Source organism: Lathyrus oleraceus, chromosome 2, assembly GCF_024323335.1.
Source record: "Lathyrus oleraceus cultivar Zhongwan6 chromosome 2, CAAS_Psat_ZW6_1.0, whole genome shotgun sequence".
NCBI lineage: Eukaryota > Viridiplantae > Streptophyta > Magnoliopsida > Fabales > Fabaceae > Lathyrus > Lathyrus oleraceus.
The window spans coordinates 6,495,234-6,519,311 of record NC_066580.1 but is presented as its reverse complement, the minus strand read 5'-3'; the positions used below and the strand labels follow the sequence as shown (position 1 = coordinate 6,519,311).

General features: G+C 37.3%; 1 protein-coding gene across 1 annotated transcript; it reads right to left on the bottom strand.

Moving 5' to 3' along the window:
- Window positions 1-559: 559 nt before the first annotated feature.
- On the bottom strand, window positions 560-3,125 carry LOC127117562 (nucleotide-sugar uncharacterized transporter 2). Its single transcript, XM_051047621.1, has 7 exons — window positions 2,624-3,125; window positions 2,208-2,359; window positions 1,908-2,116; window positions 1,689-1,782; window positions 1,389-1,555; window positions 1,135-1,305; window positions 560-1,051 (listed from the first exon to the last, which is right to left on the bottom strand). Exons 1-7 carry the CDS (start codon window positions 2,697-2,699, stop codon window positions 757-759), a joined length of 1,164 nt encoding a protein of 387 aa, XP_050903578.1. The 5' UTR covers window positions 2,700-3,125; the 3' UTR covers window positions 560-756.
- Between the last annotated feature and the right edge of the window lie 20,953 nt (window positions 3,126-24,078).

Here is a 24,078-nt window from a genome sequence, read left to right as displayed (position 1 = left end):
TTTGTCTGGTTTCTTTTCATTGCAAGTCTAAGTCCCTAGTTTCTTTGAAGCCTTGAGATGAAAACGTGGTTTTATAAAACCCTACAATAGTCCAGTAACTATGAATGATGACATTTTTGTTTTGTATTTCTACGTCATGAATGACGGTCTTACTCTATTTCAACTCCATGAATTACACCTAATGTTGGGACACACATATTGACAGCATTCTGGAAGCTTGTATGGCTTGGTGCCCCATGAACATCAGACTTTAAAATGTAAAAGCACAATGAGATGCTTATAATCAACAATGAAAACATAATTAGAAAACAACTATGTTTCAAAAACAACTCTTCAATATTCCTCTTATATTTGTATTTATTCATTTGTAATTAAAGTCTTCGGTGACCAACTCTGATATGTGCGTTGAGATCTTGATTACCAGCACGGTTCTTTCTGTTATTGCGTTTGCTTCAAAATTATTTACGATCTATGGTAGTTCATGGTTTTTCAAATTTAGGATGTGTCCTAAAGCCCTTGAACGTTCATATATACCTGAGTCTAATTTAGGAGACCATAATGGATCTTTGAGAAAAGCTCACTCACAAAATAATCTTTTAACAATTTTTCAATGATAGAATACTGTTTGATTTGCCTATACTAAAACATTGCTGCAAAATGGAATTGGACATGAATTGCCTATCTAAAGAATGTAAAACAAATGTATGAATAATTCGTTTATGGTATTCACTCACTCACTGTCATAGATTATATGACTCACACAACAATGTTATTGTTGGTAATATTTACACTCATATCCTTGTCCTTGTTGTCTTCGTTATCTGGTTTCTGTTTTGGTGCAGACACACTATGCTTTGGAAGCTGCTTGGTTGCATTTTCCTGTGACTCATGCAAGTTAAATGTTGTGTAAACCGACATTCCAGTGAGAGCAATTACCGCTCCGCCAATGCTAATAATCCCCGGATCAGAATCAAATAACAGATAACCTCCCAACAGAATGACACAAGTCTTAAACTGTCCTAAAACAACATGAGTTGTAGCAGAAGTTGCCCTGCATCAGAAATAAAACTATCTGTCAAAAAGGGCACATCGCTATTTTTTCTATTAAAGCTTGAAAGCGGAAAGAACTCTCACCCCAATGCCAATGCACCTGACCACTGTAAGAGGAAACCAAGAAGAGCCGATATCAAAATTGCAGACGAGCTGTTTACATCCCACTTGAACGATAACACTCCTGGTGGGTCGATCCAAGGCATCAAAGCCCCTAGGAAGAAAACTGTGATAGGTGTAGTCTTCCACATCAATCTACAATAAAAAAATTTCAAGTCTAGTTATTGAAAACAAAATTTTTACAGAGATGAAATTCGATAGTGTCTGATAGTACTTACGCCAAAGCTGTCCAATTTCCTTGCTGCTGTAAAGTAGACCATAAAATTTTATTTATCGCACTTGGGATTATCCATATAACTGCAACTATTGCACCAAACAAATTGAACTCTAAATCTGATACAGTTGCAACTGCTACACCAGCTGACACAGCAGCCAAAGCTAAAACCTGCATCATTGCATTCCAATGCATGATTAGTACATAAACAATAAAGGGTTGGATGGAGTAGTTCTTTTTTTAGATACATGAAATGTTTTATAAAAGAGAAAGAATAGAAAACGCCAAAAAGCTTAGTCATGACCTTTTTCGAAGAAATGGTTTTCTTAAAAAATATGAACTCTGCCAAAACAATTGTTGGAGTAACAGCAATCTTGGCCATTTGGTAGAAACCAACACTGCATGAACCGAACTGTCAGAAAACAAAAAGGAAATTCCGAATCTTTTATCATAAATAAGCTTTTTAGATAAAGAAACCCGATGCAGTTTTGGCTAATGAACATGTTAGAGCAAGATCACGAACCTGTTATACTTGAGGCTGGTGTTTGCAAGACCGGATGCAAAAGCCATAACAGCGCCAAGTGCAAATATAGAAGAGAAAGGAGTTGTTTTAGATGGAGGAGACACTGGAAGCACCGATATTGTTTTGAAAATTGCAAGAAGAACCCATGCGGTGACGTAGTGAACAAATGTGAGAAAAATCGGGAAGTTAAAACCAATTCTTCCCATCACCTATCAACGACAAAGTTCATAACATGCATCATTAGAGATATTTCATAATGATGATAAGTTACACGCAACATAAATGGTTCTGATTTCTGACCAATTTGTTAGCCATGATGATACCAACAGCAACCATGAAGTTGAACGATAACGCGACCACTGGTCCGCAATATCTTTGTTGCTGTCGCTTGGCTCCTTCTGATGTTCGGAGCTCATTGTAGAGAGAAGATCTTAGTTCTTCCAGTGTTTTACCTGATCATTTTTAACCATCATAAGAACACTGCATCATGTGATTCAATTATGACAGAACATGAAATAAACAAAAAAATGTAATGTTACAAACTTACGATTTAGACTGTCAAAATTTGAAAAAACAGAAACTAGATTTCAAAAGCCAATCACAGGAAAATGAAGAACACATGAATGTAGGAAAAACACCGTTTGATATAAATCATGCAAATAAAATAAAACTCAATAACAATGATATATGAGTTAAGAAATTAAGGAAAAAAAAACCTGGTTCTCCTGCATCACTGTCTTTTCTTTTGATGAATTTGCGTCCATTTCCAAACAGTGAATCCAACCACCCCATAACATCCAAGCTTATTCATGGACGTAGATCATATATTAAATCTAAATTCTTTATTTGTTAAACACCTTTTGTAAAACACAATTCTCTAACAATTACTCACAAAAAGCAAAACAGAATTGAAAAAGTAAAAGAGTCATGTAAATATGAATCAATGGATCATGTTGCTTATAATACAATCAATTTGGGTATATTTTGATATACAGAAAAAAGAGAAGAAAAAAAAGAAGGTAAGTAGATTTAATTTGATTTGTGTCCTTCAAGAGAATAATACATTTGATCTAAACAAAGTAGTAAAATTCTTAGTAACACTTGTTTGTTGTATGATAGAAAATTGTTTTACGGAGAAGTTAAGGTAACATCATCGTCATCCATGAAATATTGTTACAGGAAACAGTCAAAATAGACACGTGTAATAACCACCTTCATTTACTCTTTTAGTAGAGTTTTCATCAATTCATCACTAAACTTGATGTATAAGTTTCATATTATTTTATTATTACACCAACTGGTTGGTAGCATTGCCTATTATAATATTTCTAAGATCTTTAAGCAAATTAAGATACACTTTTTCATTTAATTCCAATTCCAATCTATTTGTTAAACTGAAATAAAACATTAACAGAACACCAGCAACATCTTAACAACAAAAACTTTGAAAAAATAGCTGATCAAACAAGAATGACCAAGCTTATTTTAAACAGAAAATAAAAACTAACACAAGAATAAAACTATGACATTTGTATCATTTGATTCATGGTTGAACCATTGGTCCTCCTCACTCTTGTTTTTCTTTTCACTCTTCTCTTTGGCTTCCCACCAAATATGATCACAAGCCATCTTGGCTTTCCAATTAAAAACATGCAATATCCAAGGCCTATTCCAAACACAAATCCACATCCATATCCAATTGCCATTGGCTTCCATCCAAATCTAAATTTCTCTTCATTCCAAAGCTTATTGGGTGAAGATGGAGATTGTTGTTCGGTCCACATTTCTTTGGCAAGGGTAATCCATCAAATATCATTTTTAGTGATTATGTACAAATCTACCCCAATAGACCGACTAAATCATGCCTTATTCAGAAGAAAACGAGAAACAAGATTCTTCATAATCTTTAAAGAAACAAGATTCTTCATAATCATTGTCATTCTTTTTTGGGTTTTATCGATATTTCTCCTTTCCTTTTTAGGAATAAATAAAGTTCGGTGGTGACTCTGTTTAGTCCATCATACGAGTGTGCGATTGCGCTTCGCTAAGTCGTGTTCTTATTTTTTCGAGGCGCAACAAAGGCTTATTGCCCTTATTTAAGTTTAAGATTAAATAAAAGTTATATTTGAATTTATTTGATTGAGTAGTTGTTCTTAATGATTATTAGAGGTTTGAGTGACATTGAGGAATATGATAGTGATGAGTTACCCCAAGAGTATGATAGTGAAGATGAAGAGGTGTTAAAATGTGATTTTCCAACATTCAAGCTTCCAAAAAGAATGGAGGATTACAAGTGGGAGTTAGACTTATTTTGCTACTAAGGAAGAATTTAAAGAGCCAGTTAGAACATATGCTATTCATTCAGGTAGAAACTTGAAATTTAAGAAAAATTATAACAAGAGAATGAGAGTCATATGTAAGAAAGGTTGTCCATGTGAGTCATACTATGCAAAATGACAAGATGAAGAGACTTGACAGTTGAGAATAATTGTGGACAAGCACACTTGCAGTAGGGATTATAAGGTTCGGTTCCTTAATTCCAAATGGTTGGACAAAAAGATTCAAAGTAGTGTAAGAGAGAATCCTAGTTTGAAGTTGACTGATATAATGGAGAAAACTAAACAAAAGTGGAATGTAGGGATAAATAAGACACTTGCATACAGAGAAAAGTCCCTTGCTATTGCATTGTTGATGGTTTATTTAGGAAGAAATATACACGAATCCATGATTATGGTCATGAGCTGTTAAGGGCAAACCCTAGATCAACTGTAAAAATTACAAGTCAACCAGTTCAAGGTGGAGAGAAAAGTAGTGGAAATTCTGAGAGGTCTTTGAATCCACATTTCCAAAGGATTTATATATGCCTTAAAACCTGCAAGGATAGTTTCTTTAAGTGCAAACCTATCATAGATTTGGATGAATGTTTTTTAAAGGGTTATTATGGTGGACAAATACTTGCAGCCATTGGGAGGGATCCAAATGACCAAATGCTGCCAATAGCATTTGTTGCAGTTGAGGGAGTAACCAAAGATTCACGGAGTTGATTTTTGGAGCTATTGACATCTGATTTGAGAGGTGTCAGATTATGCAAGACTTATACATTTATAAGTGATCAGCAAAATGTATTGACATCTGACTGGTCTGTTTTAATTATTACTTACATATTCTGACTGGTCTATTTTAATTATTGATTACATATTCTGACTGGTATGTTTTAATTATTGCATACATATTCATGACTGTAATGCAGGGTTTGTTGCTTGCACTTGATGAGTTGCTACCAGAGGTTGACCAAAGGTTTTATGTTAGGTATTCATTATTGTTAAGTCATATTTGATGTGGATACCTTTGAGATATGAGTTATTCTTGTTAGGTACTGATGTGGATATCTTTGATATGTGATATTCTTGTTAGACACTTATATAGCAATTTCAGGAAGAAGTTTCCAGGTGTTAAATTAAAGGAACCGATGTGGAAGGCTGCAACTGCCAATCATGCAAATGCTTGGGAAAAATAATGCGTGAAATGAAAAGTGTTAATGAAGAGACATTCAAGCACCTGTGGAAGATTCCACAAAGGTTCTTGATCAAATCAAGGTTTAGAACTAGTCCAATGTGTGATACTTTGGTGAACAACATGCTAGAGGCATTCAACTCAGTATTTGTAGCAGTAAGAGCCAAGCCTATTGTGACTATGATTTAAGAGATAAGAGTGTACGTGATGCAAAAGTGGGAGTCCAACAGACAAAAGATTGCCAAACTTGATGATAACATTCTACCAAATATAAAAAATAAGTTGGAAAAGGAATCGCAAAGAATAAACTATTGGATTGTTAGATAATGCTTCATATTTGTTTGAGACATTAACAATTGACTTGATATAGCATTGACTTCATAATTGTTTTATGCATTTTTAATAGGGGTGCAATGTGAATTTGACTATGAGGTTAGGCATATATCATTCAATGGAGAAAAGCTTGATGTTAATTTATCAAAGCATGCATGTTCATGTAGAAGGTGGATGCTGGCAGGGCTGCCATGCTGTCATGCAATTTCATGTATGAAAGATCAACATTTATAAGTTGATGATTTTGTGCTTGAATATTACAAAAAGGAGTGCTATGAGGCTTGCTATGCACCAGTTATTTATCCAGTCAATGTGGAATCTCTTTGGACAAAAACAAATAATGTTGACCTGTAACCACCCCCCATAAAAAGGCAACCTGGTAGACCCAAGAAGAAAGGAACAAAAAGGCTGAAGAACAAGTGAGAAATGAGTCACAATTCAAACCAGCAAGGTTTGGTATCAAATGCAGTCGATGCCATAAGGATGGTCATAACAAGGCCACATGCAAGCTGCCTACAACTTCAACTCAACCTACCCCAACTGCTACTGCTATTGAGCTTAGCCAAACTGCTGCTACTCAACCTACCCCAACTGTTGCGACTACTTAGCCTACTCCAACCACTGCTACTGCTACTCAGCCTACTCCAACTGCTGCTTTGAGTCAACCATCACTACCTGCTGCTTTAAGTCAGCCATCACTGACTCCTGCTTCAAGTCAGCGAACACCAACTGGAGGTTCAACTTAATAACCATCCAAAAAGAAAAGGAGACTTCGAAAATGCCTAAAACCTGTTCTTAGCCAACCCTAATACTTATGCTTTGTTCTTAACCACTTTTGTTAGTTCTGTTATGTAACATATGACTTACAATGCCTATTTTGTTGTTTATGACTTATGTCTTGTAATACCATGTTTGTTGGTTGTGTTATGTAACATATGACTAACAATGTCTATTTTGTAGTTTCTGACTTATGGCTTATAATGCCACTTTTGTAATGACTTCTAATGCAACCTTTTGTTATGATTTATAAAATAACCTTTTGTTATGACTTATGGTTATATGACTCACAGAGGTGTTCATTGGAAACAAAATTACAAAATTATGTATCTGTCAACATTGTTATGACTTATGGTTATGTTCTGATATGCTCTGAGGTGTTCATTTGTAATGACTTATAATGCAACCTTATGTCCTGTCAACAAAATTATGGTTATGTCAACATTGTCACTAATAACAAATTCATTTAATTCATAAACTCATTACACAAAATTACATTGGTTCTGAAATGTTCATTGGAAACAAAAGTAACATTTCACTAATAACATCATGACAATTTCATTTCATTCATAAACTCATTACACATAATTATATTTCATGACAAATACACATAAAAGACAGTGATTTCATAGACTAATAAAATTCAAACCTAAAAATACATTGTTACAAATACAACATTCAATACTAAGCTCAATATTCCAATCATAATGGACACTTTCAACAATCCTCTAGTCTGACTGATTTCATTCTTCAATTTGTACACTTTCTTCTTTTGCCTTTGAATCTTCAGATCCATTTCATCAATAATATCGTCATCTAACCATTTGAAATAATTGCATTCCCTATGCACATGATTCCTGTAATTTCTACAACCCCAAAATTTACACAGTTCATGTCACCCACAATACGAATGATACTTTCTTCTTTGCAAAAACACTCCCTCCTCTTGCTTCTACAGATTACCGACCTAGTTGTTCCAATAGAAACACTACTTGACAACTTTGACATTAGAGAAATGAAGTTTGAAACCCTGAAAATGGATCGAAGAAGAAGGTAAACACATGAGGAGGTTTTTTTTTTTCACGATGGGATTGAGGAAGAAAGTAAACACAAGAGGAGGTTTTTTTTTACACGATGGGATTGAGGAAGACAATAAACACAAGAATGTTCACATAACGTCGACTCTAATACAAACAATCTTAAATAATGATTTTTAAAAATAAATTTGATGAATCATTACACGCATGCCACGTTGGCAAAAACTAACGGTTTCAAAGCTAAATTAATGGAAGAGACCAACATTACTAACATAACTAATACCACGGGACCAATCTGTAACGACTTTTTATTAAGGGTCTAAAGTGGAACTTAAAATTAACTCATAAGATCTGTGAACTAATTATACCATTTTTTATAGGTATAAATTTTGATGCAATACAAAATATTTATTTTTGTAAAACAAATTTTATTAACATTTTTTAATTCTTGATTCTTTTTAGGTACAAATTTTGAAGCATTACAAAATATATTTTTTCATAATAAATTCGTTGAAGAAGTTGGATCGTGGAAGATTGAGGGATAAACTTTATTGATGTTTATTAGTTGCTATTCTTTTTTTGTAGGTATAAATTTTAATATATTATAAAATATATCTTTTTAAAAAAGTTGTTGAAAAGTGGAGTGTAACAGATGGAGAATTAGATGAAGAAGTTGGACAGTGGAAGATGGAGGAATTAAAGATAAATTTTATTGATGTTTATTAATTATTTTTTTTAAGTATAAAATTTAAAGCATTATAAAATATATAATTTTAAAAAGAATTTGTTGAAAAAGTGGAGTGTAAAAGATGGCGAATTAGAAGATGAATGATATAACATTGTTTTTTAATTTATTTTTATTACTCAATGTTATGATATGTTATGTTATTATAATTTTAATAAAGTTGGTTAATTTTTTGATTTTTTTTTTTGGTATTGATTTTGAAGTTATTGTTTATTAATTTTAATTTATTATATTATTCATTTTTTATCCTTCTTTATTTTATTTCTTACTTATGTTTTCTTTTAATTTAATTACTATGTTTTTTTAGAAAAATGGATGGTACACTAATAGTCTAAATTATTAGTATACGACGACAATCATATATCCCGTCAAATCAGTTTAAAAATTTTAAATTATTTATATGATTTGATATTTTAAATTATTTCAATTGGATATTTGTGTAATATTTTTTTACACAATGCACTTTCATTAAACTCTTTTTTTATTATAGATCTGATTCTTATTTATCTTTAATTTTAAATTCTATTATTTACTTATATAAGAAGTTAATTTATAAAAATAAATTAGTATATGATTTTATTTTGTTTATTAACAAATTGCATTTTTTATAAACACTTTGCATTTTGTAATTATATTAAAAGTAAATATATTTTATTTTTTTTCATTAAATTTAAAATATTACATTATTTATATTTTACAGAAAAGACAACCAATATAAAATAATTGAATCATTTTTTTAATATATATTTCTTAATAGTAATTTAATAAAATTTACCGTGCATCACACGGATATACGACTAGTATATATATATATATATATATATATATATATATATATATATATATATATATATATATATATATATTATCAGGATCAAATGACAACGAAGTGTTAAACTTAATAAAACTATGACATCTGTATCATTTGATTCATGGTTGAACCATTGGTCCTTCTCACTATTGTTCTTCTTTTCACTCTCCTCTTAGGCTTCCCACCAAATATGATCACAAGCCATCTTGGCTTTCCAATTAAAAACATGCAAAATCCAAGGCCTATTCCAAACACAAATCCACATCAATATCCAATTGCCACTGGTTTCCATCCAAATCCAAATTTCTCTTCACTCCAAAGCTTGTTGGGTGAAGATGGAGATTGTTGTTCGGACCAACATTTCTTTGACAACGGAAATCCGCAATAAATTTGAAAATGGATTTAGTATACCTTTATATGATAGAATATAATATTTTGTTATAATTAGTTCAGATTAGTTTTCTATAATTATGTTACATATTGATGTATATATATTCTATTCAGATCAATGAGAAAGACACGATTTCCATTATCTTACATGGTATCAATCCTAACCGATCCCTCTCTCTAAAAAAAAAGCAAACACAGACACACGTTTCTTCTTCTCCCTCATTACAGTCCGCCGCCGCATGCTTCTTCTTCCTCCTTGAAGTTTGTCGCCGCAACAGGACTACCGTCCTCTGTACCGTCGCCTCCGAACACGAGAACCGTCCTATTCTCTTGCCTTCCGCCTCTGTTTGCGCCGCCGCCGTCGCACACCATCGTGCACAAGGACCCACGCGATTCCGATCCCTGTTCTACGATCGACACCTGCAGCATGTCTGATTCAGACCATTCAGAACACAGTGACACCGATAGCCACAAATCCGCCGATACTGGTGATTCCGACCAGCCCAAGAACACCACATTTCGAGGTTCCAAATCGGAGTTTCATCCCGATCTTCCCATCTCCAATATTAGGAACCACATTTCTATTATTCTTAAGATGGAAAAAGATCAATATGGTACCTGGGCCGAGCTTTTCCGCATCCATGCTCGCTTACATCGAGTCCTGCATCACATTGTTCCATATATCGGAAAAGAGCCACTAGCCGTTACCAACGTCAACCATGAACAATAGTCCACTCTTGATGCCACCGTTCTTCAGTGGATTTATTCCACTACTTTTACTGATTTGCTGAACACTATTCTAGAACCCAACTCTACTGCAATGGAAGCATGGAATCGCTTGGAAGATATTTTTCAGGACAACCAAAATGCTCGAGCTGTCACTCTTGAGCAAGAGTTTTCTAACACTCATATGGAGGATTTTCCCAATGTCTCTGCTTACTGTCAGCGTCTTAAGATGCTTTCTGATCAGTTGAGAAATGTTGGCTCCTCTGTCAACAATCATTGTCTGGTCCTTCAGTTGATCTTTGGTCTTCCAGAAGCTTACCGCAATGTTGCTACTTTGATTCGCCAGAGCAACCCTCTTCCGACATTCTATCAGGCTTGTTCCATGCTCACTTTGGAAGAAATCGGTATGGCTAAGATGGCAAATACAGGCTCTCATGCTGCTATGCACACCACTCAGCCGAAACCTACTAAAGACACCTCTCAGCATGGCAACCGTCACCCGGGAAACCGTTCTCCCTCCCATGGTAACCAGGGTCGTGGAGGGGGACGTGGAAACCACATTACACATCAGTCAGGACTCCATGGGGTTGGACTCCACCACCATGGACTATGCCACCGTGTCCGTACCCCACCTCTCAGTGGACACGCCCTGCCGGTCCTCCTAAGCAGCCAGGCATTCTAGGACAGCGTCCTCAGGTGTATGGAACCTCTACCTCATCTCAGATACCGACAAACATTGAGACCGCAATGTACACCATGTCACTCCACACTCTTGACAATCAGTGGTACACGGACACGGGCGCAACATCTCACACAACCGCATCACAAGGTAATCTCTCATCTTATTTTCCAGTAAGTAATTCAAATCAAAAAGTCATTGTTGGCAGTGACCATGGAATTCCAATTCGCGGCACCAGACACACACAGATAACCATATCTCACTAACCACTTCACCTTAACCATGTCCTGCATGCCCCAAAAATTATTAAAAATTTAAATTCTGTGAGACGACTCACCACTGACAACAATGTTTCTATTTCCTTTGACCCTTTTGGTTTTACTGTCTCTGCTTTTTAGACGCGGATCACCCTTCTCAGATGTGACAGTCGTGGAGATCTTTATCCAGTTACCACTCCTCATAGTTTTGTCGGTCTCACATCCAGTCTTTGGCATAATCGTCTTGGTCATCCTAGCGTGTCTGTTTTGAATTCCCTTCGCAAAAATAAGTTCATATGTTGTGAACCTTTTAATTCTACTGTCATCTGTGACTATTGTGTTTTAGGCAAACAGGTAAAATTGCCATTTTTTGATTCTCAAACTACGACTTTGACGCCCTTTGACATTTTACATAGTGATTTATGGAGTCTCCAATTTTAAGTTCTGCTGGTCATAAATATTATGTCTTATTCTTAGATGATTTCACAAACTTCTTGTGGACTTTTCCTATTAGCAGAAAACCTCATGTGTTTGAAACATTCAAGTCACTTACTCAACTCATTCAAACTCGATTTTTGCAAAAAGTCAAAACATTTCAATGTGACAATGGCGGTGAATATAATAATGAGTTTTTTCAAAAATATTGCACTGATCATGGTCTAGTTTTTCGTTTCTGTTGTCCCCACACATTCTCATAAAATGGGAAAGCAGAACCCAAAATTAGAACCACTAATAATATGATACGCACTATGCTAGCTCATTCTTCTGTTCCCCCTCGTTTTGGCATCATGCTCTCCACATGGCAACTTACCGGTTAAATATTATTCCCTGTAAAACACTTCATAATCAATCACCAACACAACTCCTGTATCATCGTGATCCCACCTACACACATCTCAGAGTCTTTGGTTGTCTATGTTATCCTTTATTCCCGTCACCTACCATTCATAAGTTATAACCCTGCTCTACTCCGTGTGTCTTTTTGGGTTATCCGCCGAATCATAGAGGTTACAAGTGTTTTGATTTGTCTAATAGAAAATTAACAATTTCTAGGCATGTTATCTTTGATGAAACTCACCCTTCACAAATATACACTCTCTTTCACCTCACTCTTATCAATTCCTAGATGATGACCTTCATCCCTACCTTATATATCAGTGGCAAAATCAAATTTCACCACCTGTTGCATATAACCAACCAACACCCACAATCCCAATTGACCAACCATTACCCTTAATAAACCAACAATCATCATCTCCTACCTCTTCGATCAACACACCCATTACAATAAACTCTCCATCACCACCACCAATTCAACCGCATCCACCTCCACCTACACGGACCATCACCACCTGAAGCATAAAAGGCATTGTCAAATTCCGCATGATATTTAACTTATCAATCTCCCACTCTGACCACACTATCTCTCCCATACCTAAAAACCCCAAACTAGCCTTATCGGACCCAAATTGGAAATCCACAATACAATTTGAATTTGATGCTCTTATTCGAAATAAGATGTAGGATTTAGTTCCTCGTCCTTGTGATGCTAATCTTATTCGATGTATGTGGATTTTTAGGCATAAGAAAAATTCTGATGGCTCCTTTGAGTGTTATAAGGCTCGTCTTGTAGGTGATGGCAGGTCATAGGTTGCAGGTGTGGATTGTGATGAAACTTTTAGCCCCATGGTGAAACCCGCTACTATTCGAACAATGCTTACCATTGCTCTCTCCAAATCCTAGCCCATTCATCAATTGGATGTCCATAATGCCTTTTTACATGGTGATCTTCACGAGAGTGTTTACATGCATCAGCCATTGGGTTTCCGCGACCTTCGTCATCCAGATTATGTATGTCAATTGAAGAAATCATTGTATGGTCTCAAGCAAGCGCCTAGGGCATGATACCAATGTTTTGCTGACTATGTCGCCACCATTGGCTTTCGCCATAGCACATCAGACCACTCCCTCTTCATATATCGACAAGGTTTAGACATGGCCTACGTTCTGCTGTATGTAGATGACATCATCCTCATCACCTCCACTCAGGTCCTCCGCCAATCAATTATGTCACTCTTAGCATCTGAGTTTGCAATGAAGGATTTGGGCGATCTGAGTTACTTTTTGGGTATTGCAGTATCTCATCATCCTGATGGCATATTTCTCAGTTAAAACACTTATGCTTCAGAGATCATTAAATGTGCTGGCATGGCATCCTTTAAACCATCAACCACTCCTGTTGATACCAAGTAGAAACTCAGCACCTCCTCCGACACTCCTTATGAGGAACCCTCCTTGTATCGGAGTCTTGCAGGGGCCCTACAGTATCTCACCTTCACTCGACTTGATATATCATATGCTTTTCAACAAGTTTGTCTTCACATGCATGCCCCTTACACTGAACACATGCTTGCTCTTAAGCGAATTTTGCGCTATGTTCAAGGCACCTTACATTTTGGACTACACTTATCCCCATCTCCCATTACAAATCTTATCTCCTATACTGACGCTAATTGAGGTGGATGTCCTGACACCAGATGTTCTACATCTGGTTACTGTATTTTTCTAGGTGACAACCTTATTTCTTGGTCTTCCAAAAGGCAGCCAACTCTCTCCCATTCCTGTGCTGAAGCCGAATATAGGGGGGTTGCCAATGTTGTCTCCGAACCGTGTTGGATCCAAAATCTTCTCCTGGAACTCCATTTTCCTATTCCTCAAGCCACTTTGGTGTATTGGGACAATGTTAGTGCCATCTATCTATTTGGTAATCCTGTGCAGTATCAGCTCACTAAGCATATGAGATGGACATTCATTTTGTTCGGGAAAAGGTAGCTCGTGGTCAGGCTATCATCCTTAATGTCCCCTCAAGACATTAGATCGCATACATCTTCACCAAAGGACTTCTTCGCATTCTCTTTTATGATTTTCGGACCAGTCTGAGCGTCCGTGAACCTCCCACTTCGACTGTGGGGGTGTGATAGAATAGAATATTTTGTTATAATTAGTCATAATTAGTTTCCAATAATTATGTTACACATTGATGTATATATATTCTATTCAGATCAATGAGAAGGACACGATTTTCATTATCTTACATTATCCTTTGGTTTCAGACTGCTTGCTCCCTATAGTGATATAATATTTTCTTGTACCAGACACCATATTCCTTTGGGGTCCCATACATATCCTTTTGGGATGATTTAATTGGAGTCCACCTTGTGAATCAAGAGTTGTTTGACTTATTGCCAAACATTTAATTCTCTTTGTTTTTGGTCAATCCAATACAATGATACCATGCCTTAGGCCCCTCACTTGTTGGTTTATTCTTGCTTACTCTTTGGTTCTAAGTTCATTTACCTTTATGCGCTTCCATGCTACCATTTCCTTTTGGTGCAAATTATACTTTTCTTCACGTCAATATCTTTTTTCTTCGTTCTCGTAGTTCCATGAACTACGGAGCTATGAATTGCTCATTGCACGATGAGAATACGTAAACACAAGGCTTCAAACACTTGGCGAGCATAATTATTCTTTCTTCTGCCTTAGGGCACCATCCATACCTTTCATGATCCATGATCTATCTTCAATCATTGTTATTCATCCCAGTGACATATTGCCTTTCTTTGAAACCAAATACAATTTTCATTAGAAATCCATATATACCCTTTTAGGATGATTTAATCAGAGTCTGCCTTTGTACCGAGAGATATTTGCCTTGATGCCAAATGTAACACCCTTCTAAAATACCCCCAATAATTTAATTAAAACATCAAAACATAAATCAGAGTAAATATGCAACTAAGGGTGTCACACTTGACACTTCACACCGTGTTCCCAAAACATCTGGTCATACTCATTTATTTATCAAAATAAACATTTGCATAATTCGCAGCGGATAGAAATTAACAACAACGTGCAAACCATGTAACACATTACAGGTAAGATCATTCAACAACCAACAATGAAAATAAGGTAAAACATCCCGTCCCGATGTTACATCTACCAGAGCATGACCCACTAAGGAACTACACTAGACTCCAATGACTAGCTTCTACTCAATCACTGCTCGTTACCTGAAAAATAGTTGTAAGGGTGAGTTCCTCAATCGATATAATAAGCATTATAAATTATCATGTAATGTTAAGTAATTTAACACATTCAATCACCCTAATCAGATCACACAATCAGTAACGACACTATCAACTCCAAAATCATACTCAACACAATCACCAAAACAACACGTATAATATTGGAATACATCCATTCATATTATACGCCATACATACACACATTATGCAATGAGACTCCATGCATGCGGTACCGACTATCCGTGAACATATAGTTCAACCTCACCGATCAAATCCAGATACGGCTACCAAGCTCACTAGTCCCACTCATTTGAGACCTAGTGACTCACTCACTAATTCCTCACCATGGGAATTAGCTACCACCCCAAGGGCTATGATATGCACGCTAATCACCTAGCATGCAAACATCAACAACAATCCACAATACTCACTCACTAATTCCTCACCATGGGAATTAGCTACCACCATAAAGGCCACAATATGCAAGCTAAATCACTTAGTCATGCAACATCAACAATCATCCACAATGGACATACGCTCACACTCTAAGCCATAAACAGTCCATTCATAATTGCATACATAATAGATACATTCACAACATTATGCATACCATCATACATCATCAACATATTTACCACATAATCATATCATGTCATACCACATAATCAATCACAGTATTAGCACACTCTACTAATACCTATACTGCTCAAAACAACGGGAAATGACCCCTACCCTATCATACATCAGCTAAAGTACATTACTCAGCTGAACAACCAAAAACTGCACAACAACAGCACAGAAAAATCACAATCCTGCCCATACGCGTATTGCCTAGTCCCATACGCGTATGGCCCATTTCTCAGCCAATCCCATACGCGTACCACCTATCTCATACGCGTATGCTACGCGTACCACTTCCCCATACGCGTACCAACAGAGACCAAACCACGTTCAAAACATCATCTTCCTCATCCATACGCGTATTGCCTAGTGCCGTACGCGTACCAGACCATCTCATACGCGTATTGCCTAGTGCCATACGCGTATGACCAGAAACCAGATTTCCAGATCTGCTATGGTTTTCTCTACCACGAGATTCTTCAGATCCAACCTCCTACAATCCAATTTTACACAGTAATCGTTCATATCATCTAACATGAATCATACCCTGTTCGATTTCACAAATGCTAACATTATTCCATCTAATTCTTACGAATTTCTCCAATTAAAACCCATATTTCGTTCATCCAATATTTCACAATTTCAGCATACATCATTCTAATCAGAGTCAAATCAATGGTTTATCACTACCCATTACATGTTATCCCATAATACCCGTTAAACGACGATAAACCCCCCCTTACCTGAGTTAATCCGGCAATCCTTTAGCTTCGAGCTCTTCCTCCCTTCAACCCTTGTTCTCTTGCTCTTTGCCCTTTTCCACTTTTGAGTCGTTTCTCTGTTTTCACGTGAAAACCTCTTTTTACCAAATGGGACTTTTTCTAATTCCAACTTTTATTCCAATAAAAATAATAATCCAATAATAATAATTCCAATAATAATATTCCAATTATTTAATTAAATTAATAAATATATTATTAACTTAAATTAAATAATTATCTTATTTTATCGGGGTGTTACAACTCTCCCCCACTAAAAGAGTTTTCGTCCTCGAAAACATACCTCAGGCGAATAACTCTGGATAAGACTCCTTCATCTGGCTCTCAAGTTCCCAAGTCACATTGCCACCTGCTGGTCCTCCCCAAACTACCTTTACCAAAGCAATCTCTTTACCCCGCAACTGCTTCAACTCTCGATCCTCAATCCTCATAGGTGATGTTTCAACAGTCAGGTTATCTCTCACCTGGACATCATCTACTTGGACCACATGCGACGGATCAGGAATGTACCTCCTCAACTGAGACACATGAAAAACCTCATGCAAATTCGCCAGTGACGGTGGTAAAGCGATACGATAGGCTACCTCTCCTATCCTCTCCAAAATCTGATAAGGACCAATAAATCGAGGTGTCAACTTCTTCGACTTCAAAGCTCGACCAACCCCAGTTATCGGAGTAACACGAAGAAACACATGATCTCCCTCTTGAAACTCAAGTGGCTTCCTCCTCTTGTCGTGATAACTCTTCTGACGACTCTGAGCAATCCTCATCTTCTCCTGAATCATCTTAATCTTTTCCGTAGTTTGTTGAACAATCTCCGGTCCAATCACAACACTCTCACCGGACTCATACCAACATAAAGGTGTCCGACATCTCCTACCATACAAAGCTTCAAATGGTGCCATACCAATGCTCGAATGAAAACTATTGTTGTAGGTAAACTCAATCAAAGGTAAATAACTATCCTAAGCACCTCCTTTTTCCAAAACACAAGCCCTCAAAAGATCCTCTAGTGACTGAATCGTCCTCTCAGTCTGACCATCAGTCTGCGGATGATATGCGGAACTCAATCTCAGCTTAGTTCCCAAAGCCCTCTGCAAACCTTCCCAGAACTTCGATGTAAATCTAGGATCTCTGTCCAAAACAATACTCGAAGGAATACCATGCAAACTTACAATCTTCTCAATATACAACTCAGCTAATCTCTCTAACGGATAATCCATTCTGATCGGAATGAAATGAGCCGATTTTGTCAATCTGTCAACAATCACCCAAATAGCTTCAAAATTCTTAATTGTCCTCGGTAAACCAGAAACAAAATCCATACTGATACTATCCCACTTCCACTCTGGAATAGCCAACGGTTGCATTAGCCCAGACGGCTTCTGATGTTCAATCTTTGACTTCTGACAAGTCAAACAAGAATAAACAAAACTCGCAATTTCTCTTTTCATTCCCGGGCACCAAAATAACTTTTTCAAATCATGATACATCTTCGTAGCCCCAGGATGAATACTCAGGCCACTACGATGTCCCTCTTCAAGAATACTCTTCTTAAGTTCGGTAACATCCGGAATACACACCCGATTACCAAATTTCAAAACACCATTCTCATCAACTCTGAATTCACCACCTTGACCTTGATTCACTAGAGTCAACTTATCAACCAAAAGCACATCGGATTTCTGACCCTCTCTAATCTCATCCAGAATACCACTCGTTAACTTCAACATTCCCAATTTAACACTGTTGTGAGTACTCTCACACACCAAACTCAAGTCTCTAAACTGCTCAATTAAATCCAATTCCTTAACCATTAACATAGACATATGCAATGATTTCCTACTCAATGCATCAGCCACTACGTTTGCTTTTCCCGGATGGTAATTCAACCCAAAGTCATAATCCTTCAGAAACTCTAACCATCTCCTCTGTCTCATATTCAGCTCTTTCTGATCAAACAAATACTTTAAACTTTTATGGTCACTGAAAACCTCAAATCTTGACCCGTACAAATAATGTCTCCATAACTTCAGAACAAAAACCACAGCTGCCAACTCTAAATCGTGTGTCGGATAGTTCCTCTCATGAACCTTCAGTTGTCTCGAAGCATAAGCTACAACCTGCTTATTCTGCATCAAAACACCACCCAAACCCAACAATGAAGCATCACAGTAAACCTCAAATAGTTCCGACGGACTCGGTAATATCAGAATAGGAGCAGTAGTTAACCTTCTCTTTAACTCTTGGAAACCTTCTTCACATTTTGAATCCCAAACAAACGCTTGCCCCTTTCTGGTCAACATCGTCAACGGTAACGCCAACTTAGAAAATCCCTCAATGAATTTCCGATAATAACCTGCAAGTCCAAGAAAACTCCTTATCTCAGAAACTGACTTCGGAGCTTCCCACTTAGATACCGCTTCTATCTTAGAAGGATCAACAGCAACACCACCTCTTGAAATCACATGACCAAGAAAACTAACCTCTTCTAACCAAAATTCACACTTGGACAGCTTAGCAAATAACTTCTTTTCTCGTAGAACTTCTAAAACCACTCTCAAATGCTCGACATGCTCTCCTTCAGATTTCGAATACACCAAAATATCGTCAATAAACACCACAACAAACTTGTCTAGGTACGGATGGAAAATCCTATTCATATACTCCATAAATACCCCAGGCGCATTAGTCACACCAAAAGGCATTACAGAATACTCATAATGTCCATACCTTGTTCTGAAAGCAGTCTTCTGAATATCTTCAGTTTTCACACGTATCTGATGATAACCCGATCTCAAATCTATTTTACTGAACACACTCGCACCAACCAACTGATCCATCAAATCATCAATCCTCGGCAAAGGATACCGATTCTTGATCGTCACTTTATTCAGTTGCCTGTAGTCCACACACAACCTCATAGTACCTTCTTTCTTCTTAACCAATAACACTGGTGCACCCCACGGTGACACACTCGGACGAATAAATTTCTTATCCAACAGATCTTCCAACTGACTCTTCAATTCAGTTAACTCAACAGCAGACATACGGTACGGAGCCATCGATATCGGCCTAGTACCCGGTACCAAATCAATCGAGAACTCAACTTCACGCTCTGGCGGCAATTCATTCACTTCTTCAGGAAACACATCAGGAAAATCACACACCACGGCTAGATCGCAAATCACCAGTTTATCTTTAGCCTCCAAAGTCGCTAACAGCATAAACAACTTTGCCCCATCTGCTACTGCCTCATTCACCTGCCTTGCAGATAGAAACAAACTCTTTCCTTCCTCACTCTCAGGAAAGATCACAGTCTTATCAAAACAGTTGATATAAACTCGGTTAAACACCAACCAGTTCATACCCAGGATAACATCAATCTGCACTAGTGGAAGACACACAAGGTCCATTCCAAAGTCTCTACCAAAAATACTCAAAGGACAATTTAAACAAACTGAAGTAGTAGTCACTGAACCCTTCGCAGGAGTATCAATCACCATACTACCATGCATCTCAGATATCTCTAATTTAAGTTTCACAGCACAATCCAAAGATATAAAGGAATGAGTCGCACCGGTGTCAATAATAGCTACAAGAGGAAAGCCATTAATATAACACGTACCTCGGATCAAACGATCATCTGCAGAAGTCTCGGAACCCGATAAAGCAAAAACCTTGCCTCCCGACTGGTTCTCTTTTTTCGGCTTAGGACACTGTGGACTGATATGACCCACCTCTCCACAGTTGAAACAAGTCACAGTCTTCAACCGGCACTCTGCAACCAAGTGACCACCTTTTCCACACTTGAAACACTTCTTCTCAGTACTGGTACACTCATGGATACGATGTCCAGCCTGACCACATCTGAAACACTTAGCAGGGGCACTGGAGTCTCCCCCACTAGGTCTCTTCATCCCACTCTGCCTCTGGAAACCTTTGCCAACTGCATACGGTTTCCCACGATCATTCTGATTCTTGCCTTTCCTATCAACCCTTTGCTGATAGCTCTCTGCTCTAGCCTTGGTATCCTGTTCAAAAATCCTGCAACAGTCAACCAAATCAGAAAACACTCTAATCCGCTGATATCCAATAGCCTGCTTGATCTCGGGACGTAACCCGTTCTCAAACTTCACACACTTTGAAAATTCCCCAGTAGCCTCATTATAGGGAGTGTAATACTTCGACAGCTCTGTGAACTTAGCAGCATACTCAGTAACAGACCGGTTGCCCTGCTTCAATTCCAAGAACTCTATCTCTTTCTTTCCTCTGACATCCTCTGGAAAGTACTTCCTTAGGAATCTCTCTCTGAACACCGCCCAAGTGATCTCAGTATTCCCAGCAGCTTCCAACTCAGTGCGGGTAGCAACCCACCAATCATCTGCTTCCTCTGACAGCATATGCGTACCGAATCTGACCTTCTGGTTATCGGCACACTCAGTCACTCGGAAGATCCTCTCAATCTCCTTCAACCACTTCTGAGCACCATCTGGATCGTATGCTCCCTTGAACATTGGAGGATTGTTCTTCTGGAACTCACTCAGTTGACGAGCAGCTCCCATTCCCACAACATTCGGATTCCCTCCAAGTACTCCAGCTAGCATACCCAGAGCCTCAACAATCGCAGCATCGTCTCTACCTCTTCCAGCCATCTCTATTCTGAAAACCCAACAAGCTAAAACAATAAGTACTGATAGGGTTACACAACACCTATCCCGTACAGGGGAATAGAATAATTACGACTCGACTCGACCGACTATGCTCTGATACCACTAATGTAACACCCTTCTAAAATACCCCCAATAATTTAATTAAAACATCAAAACATAAATCAGAGTAAATATGCAACTAAGGGTGTCACACTTGACACTTCACACCGTGTTCCCAAAACATCTGGCCATACTCATTTATTTATCAAAATAAACATTTGCATAATTCGCAGCGGATAGAAATTAACAACAACGTGCAAACCATGTAACACATTACAGGTAAGATCATTCAACAACCAACAATGAAAATAAGGTAAAACATCCCGTCCCGATGTTACATCTACCAGAGCATGACCCACTAAGGAACTACACTAGACTCCAAGGACTAGCTTCTACTCAATCACTGCTCGTTACCTGAAAAATAGTTGTAAGGGTGAGTTCCTTAATCGATATAATAAGCATTATAAATTATCATGTAATGTTAAGTAATTTAACACATTCAATCACCCTAATCAGATCACACAATCAGTAACGGCACTATCAACTCCAAAATCATACTCAACACAATCACCAAAACAACACGTATAATATTGGAATACATCCATTCATATTATACGCCATACATACACACATTATGCAATGAGACTCCATGCATGCGGTACCGACTATCCGTGAACATATAGTTCAACCTCACCGATCAAATCCAGATACGGCTACCAAGCTCACTAGTCCCACTCATTTGAGACCTAGTGACTCACTCACTAATTCCTCACCATGGGAATTAGCTACCACCCCAAGGGCTATGATATGCACGCTAATCACCTAACATGCAAACATCAACAACAATCCACAATACTCACTCACTAATTCCTCACCATGGGAATTAGCTACCACCATAAAGGCCACAATATGCAAGCTAAATCACTTAGTCATGCAACATCAACAATCATCCACAATGGACATACGCTCACACTCTAAGCCATAAACAGTCCATTCATAATTGCATACATAATAGATACATTCACAACATTATGCATACCATCATACATCATCAACATATTTACCACATAATCATATCATGTCATACCACATAATCAATCACAGTATTAGCACACTCTACTAATACCTATACTGCTCAAAACAACGGGAAATGACCCCTACCCTATCATACATCAGCTAAAGTACATTACTCAGCTGAACAACCAAAACTGCACAACAACAGCACAGAAAAATCACAATCCTGCCCATACGCGTATTGCCTAGTCCCATACGCGTATGGCCCATTTCTCAGCCAATCCCATACGCGTACCACCTATCTCATACGTGTATGCTACGCGTACCACTTCCCCATACGCGTACCAACAGAGACCAAACCACGTTCAAAACATCATCTTCCTCATCCATACGCGTATTGCCTAGTGCCGTACGCGTACCAGACCATCTCATACGCGTATTGCCTAGTGCCATACGCGTATGACCAGAAACCAGATTTCCAGATCTGCTATGGTTTTCTCTACCACGAGATTCTTCAGATCCAACCTCCTACAATCCAATTTTACACAGTAATCGTTCATATCATCTAACATGAATCATACCCTGTTCGATTTCACAAATGCTAACATTATTCCATCTAATTCTTACGAATTTCTCCAATTAAAACCCATATTTCGTTCATCCAATATTTCACAATTTCAGCATACATCATTCTAATCAGAGTCAAATCAATGGTTTATCACTACCCATTACATGTTATCCCATAATACCCGTTAAACGACGATAAACCCTCCCTTACCTGAGTTAATCCGGCAATCCTTTAGCTTCGAGCTCTTCCTCCCTTCAACCCTTGTTCTCTTGCTCTTTGCCCTTTTCCACTTTTGAGTCGTTTCTCTGTTTTCACGTGAAAACCTCTTTTTACCAAATGGGACTTTTTCTAATTCCAACTTTTATTCCAATAAAAATAATAATCCAATAATAATAATTCCAATAATAATATTCCAATTATTTAATTAAATTAATAAATATATTATTAACTTAAATTAAATAATTATCTTATTTTATCGGGGTGTTACACCAAACACTTAATTCTCCTTGTCTTCATCCATACCATATAATGGTTAATGCTTTGGCCATACCACATATCGGTTAATGCTACCTTTACTCTTGATTTCAAATACCATTTCCTTTATGGATTCCAATACACCCTTACCTTTAGTTCTAAATTATACCCTTCTGTCACTTTTACCAAATCCTTCCGTTTTTTCTACCTTGATTATTATTCTCTATCACTCCATTCATTTTCCATTCATTAATCACTACTTACATTCAATATATTTTACCTCCATTCACTCCATGTGTTATACTATTATCTTTGAGCCAAATACACTATTCCTTTGAGCTCCATCCAATGTCTGATTTTGGACCAAGAGATGTTTGCCTTGATGCCAAACACTTAATTCCTTTGTTTTTGATAGTACCATATAATGGTTAATGCTTCAGGCTCCCCACGTATTAGTTAATGTCAATTTTACTCTATGGTTCAGATTTCATCCCTTTTGGAGTCACACAAAATAATCCTTTGGTTCAAACAATATTTGTTATCACTCTTTCTTTCATCTCCCACCATTATTTCTATGAACTACAAAGCTCTGAATTCCTTATTGAACTATAAAGACACGTAGGCATGAGGACCCTAATCCTCTCCGA

Coding starts and splice junctions, on each gene's coding strand:
- LOC127117562 (XM_051047621.1), bottom strand. CDS start 2,699: ATGGGGTGGTTGGATTCACTGTTTGGAAATGGACGCAAATTCATCAAA. Junction 2,117..2,207: donor TCATCATGGCTAACAAATTG/GTCAGAAATCAG, acceptor TGTCGTTGATAG/GTGATGGGAAGAATTGGTTT. Junction 1,052..1,134: donor TCAGGTGCATTGGCATTGGG/GTGAGAGTTCTT, acceptor TTTCTGATGCAG/GGCAACTTCTGCTACAACTC.